At 55.7% G+C, this 5,454-nt stretch overlaps 1 protein-coding gene across 1 annotated transcript; it reads left to right on the top strand.

The window, feature by feature from the left end:
• Positions 1 to 521: 521 nt before the first annotated feature.
• LOC135579684 (inositol 1,4,5-trisphosphate receptor-interacting protein-like 1) lies at positions 522 to 3,175 on the top strand. The gene has a single exon (XM_065066511.1). It carries the CDS (start codon positions 643 to 645, stop codon positions 2,722 to 2,724), a length of 2,082 nt encoding a protein of 693 aa, XP_064922583.1. The 5' UTR covers positions 522 to 642; the 3' UTR covers positions 2,725 to 3,175.
• Positions 3,176 to 5,454: the final 2,279 nt, after the last annotated feature.

Below are 5,454 nucleotides of genomic sequence, written 5' to 3'. Positions count from 1 at the left end.
CGGCAGTGGGAGCTGCCCACTGGGAAAACTGCACCTGCACCCCCTCGTCACCCTTAGGAATTGTCTCTTTGGAATCAATGTCCTCTCGCAGTGGCACAGCAGGAACAGAGGTCCTGCCATGGAGAGGCCCCATCTTCCCAGCGCAATTTCCACCATCACCCACCCCAGAGGCAACAAGGGCCCAGCCGTGACCACCAGAGCAGCGGCCAGCAGCAAGGGAGCTGATCCCATCTGACGAGATAGGATGTCAGGGAGCAAAACATCCGTGGGTCACATCACCCACTTTTATAACTGGGAAGGGTGTGGGGGGCTTGTGTCTGCTTTGTAAACAGAACCTTGGGAGTGCTGTCAGGCTCGGTGGGTCCGTACATTGTCAGGGTTGGTGTTTGGTTGCCAGGGGCAGCTGCGAGTGGCTGGGCCGGGGTGGTCAGGACCAGGTAGGGCCGGCGGGCGTGCCTGTGACGTGCTCTGGCGCCTGTGACATCACAGGGGACGAGTCCCCACGGGGCGGTTATCAGGGGCGCCAGCAGCAGCGCTGCCCCAGTCCGGCCTGGGCCAGCGGTGAGTGCGCAGGCGGGGGGAGGCCGGGCTGGACGGGGCCGGGGCAGAATCGCGGCCCCCGGGGGTGGGTTCTCACCCTGCATGGAGGGCCCGGCCGCTCGCGGGAGCACCTTGGCCAGGGCACGGAGCCGCCGCCGCTGGGGCCGGGGCAGCCCTTGCTGCCTCCCAGCTGCCTCGGCCCCGCTCCTAACCTGCCCCCAGCTCCCTGCGGCCCCCAGCCCCGCTCCCCAGCCACCAGCCCCCTCCCTCTCGCACAGCCCCACTGAGCCCCTTCTCTCCCTTCTCGTGCAGGCCATGGCTCTCTTGGACGTTGCCTTCGGACTTTGGCAAATTCTTACGCTGAACGTGCAGCCGGTCGGCTATGAGCCGGATGAGGAGACGCGCGAGCGCATGGAGCAGCGTGCGCAGATGCTGAACCGGGAGATGACTCGGCTGTGGCAGGAGGTAGAGCGGATGAACCAGGAGCAGAGGAACCAGGAGCAGAGCGGCTTTGCTTGGGCATCCCTGCTCCTCTCCGCCTTGCAGTGCTGGCAGTTCTGGGCCATTGCTGCAGTCCTGGTCCTGCTCTTTGGGCTCTGCTGGTGGCTCAGGAAACGGAGCCATGAGCCAGAGAGAGAAGAGGAGAGCTCCGGTAACAACGTGGAGGAGGAGAGACATAGAGAAGAGAATAACGATGCAAATGAAGCCGAAGAAAGAAGTGATAATGCAAATGGAGCTGAAGAAGAGCATGACGATGCAAATGGAGCTGAAGAAGAGAATGATGATGCAAACGAAGCTGAAGAACAGAATGATGATGCAAATGAAGATCAAGAAGAGAATGATGATGACAATGAAGATGAAGAAGAGTATGATGATGCAAATGAAGGCGAAGAAGAAAATGGTGATGACGATGAAGATGAAGAAGAGTATGATGATGCAAATGAAGGCGAAGAAGAAAACGGTGATGACGATGAAGATGAAGAAGAGCATGATGATGCGAATGAAGGCGAAGGAGAAAATGGTGATGACGATGAAGATGAAGAAGAGCATGATGATGCAAATGACCCGGGAGTGTTTTTTGCGGAGGGCATACAGTGGCCAGTTCAGCACCTGGACAGAGATTGCACGTCTGTGCTGAGCCTTGTGGAAATCTTCATCCTTGTCTACCAGCGTTTATTCTCAAATACTAGTTTTCCAGTGCTGGAAAAAGCTATCGGGGTGGGCAGTGCCTTTGAAGGGTGGAGTCCCCGTGAGGAAGACATCACCTACCGCCTGCTTTTGCCCTTGAAGCCCCCCCGTGGACACACCTTCCACCTGGAGCCGGGCCCCGTGTGGCCAATGAGGAACTTCCGCGTCCGCGTGGAGTTGGTGTGCACCTGTGAGACGGAGCAGCCGGCAGGAGAGACACGTTGCCTCCTCCACGACCCCGAGCAAGAGCAGGGGAGGAATGCAAGCTTCAGCACCCTAGACGACCTCTGCACTGACTCCTACCTAGATGTGCAGAAAACTGCGCGCTATTTCCAGATGTTCGTGAGACGTTCCTGGAGGGCTCTGCCTCTTTCAGCCATTCGCCGCCTAACAATGCTGCCCTCCGACCGCTCCTGCAAATTCTGTGTGACAAATCGCCGGGGGAAAAGGCTTTCAATTGAGTTGATGTTCGGGGTGCAAGAAGGCGCCTCGGACATCTTTGTGAGCAGCCAGTATACAGAGGCTGCCTACACCCCTAGCACGATGTGGCCAGAGACCTACGCTGTGGCAGAGAGGAAGTTCTTCAGTCATATCGCCAAACATGCACAGCCTGACACCGGCTACCTCAGATGCCTGCAGCTCTGTGTCCGCTGCCTGCTGGGCAGAGACTTTTCCACCTATACAATGAAGACAGTTGTGATGCATCTGCTGAGCGCCATGCCGCTGTCAAACTGGCGCAGGGGGCATTTCTGGGAATGGCTGAACAGCATCATGCAGTACCTGCAGAGATGTCTGAAGAAGAAACACCTGAACCACTTCTTCATTGGCAATGAGAACGTGCCTGAGGAGATCAACTTGCCCCTGGAATTGCAATTGGCTCAACCAGTCAACCTCTTCCAGCACCTGACACAGAATCCTGACGCCTTTCTGCACGCACAGCTTGAGTTTGAGGAGCTGCTAAATCGGGTTCATATAATGCTTCTCCGCGGACGCTGAAGGAGGTCTTCCCGCACAGAGCTGTGTTTGCGCAGGTCACAGCTGCTGGCAGACGACCGCGTCTTCCAGGAGGAAAAAAGAGAGGAGAATGCAGGGCACGGAACGGAAAGGGAACACCCTGCGCAGCAGCCCTCCGCCAAAAGTGGCAGCGTTCCCCTCTCGATGGTCTCCCCAGCGCAGCAGCCGGTGAGGACAAAGAGGATTGTGACCCTGCTCTCCACTTTCACTGTCAGGGCCGTGGTGGCGATTTCACATTGGCCCAGATACTCTTGCTGGGAGCTGCGGCGGGGCAGGGACCAAGCGACAGGCACCGCTCCATGTGCCTCAGTGTGACCTCTGGGGCCTGGGGGACACTCTGCCCACCCCAGACACTCTCTTGGGAGCTGGTGCCACAGAACCGAGCGCGCTGGACACGAGGAACACGCTGATCAGTCGGCAGCGGGAAACGTTCCTGCCCAGCAAAAGCATGCGCTGGGGAGTGGGACCCGATGCAGCTGAAGAGGCCGTCGCGAGGAGGCTTGTGACAGGGACTCCGTTACCAACCGGACATTGACTGCACCCCTGACATTGACACATTCCGTTTCTTCTGGGAGCTTTACCATGTGCAAAGCTGCCAATAAGTGTTGTGTTTGAATAAACATTGTGTTGTGAGTTTTTGCATCACTTTTGTGGGGATCGTGGGCATAGGGTGCTGACTGCTCAGCTGGCACAGAGTCAGGGAGCGTTTTGCGGAAGATCTGATGTGGTGGGCTGTGGTCTCTCTGATTCTGTAAATCTGGCTCCCCTTTGCGTCCATGCTTCCTCATCGGGGCAATGAGAATAACTCATCAGCCTCCAGAAGGTGGTTCATCCAGTGCAGCAGATGGAGGAGAGGATGCAGGAGCAGAGTGGCGTGGCCTTGGGAGCACTGTGCTTTTCTGCCTTGCAGCAGTGGCAGGTCTAGTCCTTCTCCTGCTCTTTGGGCTCTGCTGGTGGCTAGAGAAAAGGAGCTGTGCCTATGTGGGTATCAGTGAGGAGGAGAGATCCAGCAGCAGCACAGTGCAGGAGGAGGAAGAGGAGGCAGGGTTGAGAAACACGAGGAAGAGGAAAGTGAAGAAGATCGTTGTGATGATAGTGATTTGAGCATGGTTTTTGAAAAGCACATTCAGTATCCAGTGCAGAACATGGCCAGCAAGTGCCAGGTGGCAGAGGAAGTAGTGGTGACTTCCTCCATGTTTTCAGATTGCTCTTCTTCAAGAGTTTCTTCCTCCCAGTGCAGCCAGTCATTGATAAGGAGACCAAGGGAATGCCAAAGAAGCTCACGTGTAGATTTATTACTATGGTAGCCAAGAAGGACTGGTAAGTTTTCCCACGTTCCGTTGTGAAAGGGGCGTGTTTGAGGAGGGGTGGATGGAACAGATGATTTAAATTGACCAATTAAGTATTCCATCCCGTAACCGTCATACCCCCTATATTAAGATGGTGATCATGAGGTGTGGCAGAATGCAACCCCCCCTCTCTCCCCCTCCCTCCTTCAGTATGGAAGGAGTGGGCACATCTCCCTCTTTCTCTGCTAGTTGAGGCTAACAGCTTCTTTTGTTTGGCCCCAGAGCACCCTGGCCAGGGCCGTTAGGAGAAGGGAGTGCCGAGGCACACTGAGCCGCGCCCAGTGTGGGGGATGTTTGGAGGCTTCAGGGGCACCCGCAGACAGTGTGGGGGTGCAGAGAAGCTTCTAGAGTGCCTACAGTCAGATCTGATCAGATAGAAACGGGATTCTCGTCGACACGGCCCATTGTCGCGGGTCTCTCGAAGCACGAGCAAGATGCTGCCGCCGAGAGCCCCGCTCCCCGGGATGGGGACTCCGCTTGCCTCGCCACCACGGGTGTGAGTAAACCTTCTCGCAGGATTGAGAGTATCTTTATACTTTTAGTGCACACATGCACGTATAACTTTCCGTGCTCCATATGAGCGCGTGTAAAATTAATACTCGCACAATCGCGAGTGTATTTTCCTCCTGTGCTTCCACGTAAACACATGTAGGATTCCGTGCACACTTGCGCGTGTAAGTAAATTAACTCTCGCAGGATTGCGGGTGTATTGTAAATTTACCCTCGCACAATCGCAAGTGTACACTTCCCGTACTCACTACGAGCGCGTGTATCTCTTTAAAAACAATCCTGCACCGTGTTTAGGCAAGTGTGTACTTCTCCGGGACTCAGGGCCGGCTCCGGCATTGTTTTGGGTGATGCCACGTGCGTGCACACTGTGGACCGCCTGTTGTTTTAGGTGCTGCCTCAATAATTTTCCTCAACTGACATCTGAACCTTTATTTAAGTCACTTTTGGAGTGCTAAAACCCTGTTTCTCGCCGGTTTGATAAAAGTTGGTTTTGGACCTTGTTGTCCCTTAAATTAACCTACGGGGTGCCTCCGTGACACGAGGGTCACTCTCTCTTCGCCCATGGCCGGCATCCGGAGAGGACCCTGCCTGTCTGCCTGTGATCCACAGCCCTCAGGCCCTGCATCCCCGCAACCAGTTTCCAGTTTGCTGTGCAGTCCCGCCCGGGACTCGCGGGGCCTGAGCTGCAGCTGCTGGAGCCGCCAGCCCCGCAGCCCCAGCTCTGCTGCTGAGTGACGCCAACGGCACACTGAGCATTCGAGGTGGGCTTTTATATTTTGTGTATATATTCTCTGTCTATTGGTAACGTTAGTAAAAGCCTTTAAAACCTTCCAACTTGAAGTCTGAGTCTCTC

Source organism: Columba livia, chromosome 5, assembly GCF_036013475.1.
Source record: "Columba livia isolate bColLiv1 breed racing homer chromosome 5, bColLiv1.pat.W.v2, whole genome shotgun sequence".
In the NCBI taxonomy this organism is placed as follows: Eukaryota; Metazoa; Chordata; class Aves; order Columbiformes; family Columbidae; genus Columba; species Columba livia.
Note: the sequence above shows the minus strand (reverse complement) of the source record. Positions and strands in the feature narration are given on the sequence as shown.

Excerpts from the sequence above, each read along its gene's own strand:
- LOC135579684 (XM_065066511.1), top strand. The coding sequence starts at position 643 with ATGGAGGGCCCGGCCGCTCGCGGGAGCACCTTGGCCAGGGCACGGAGC.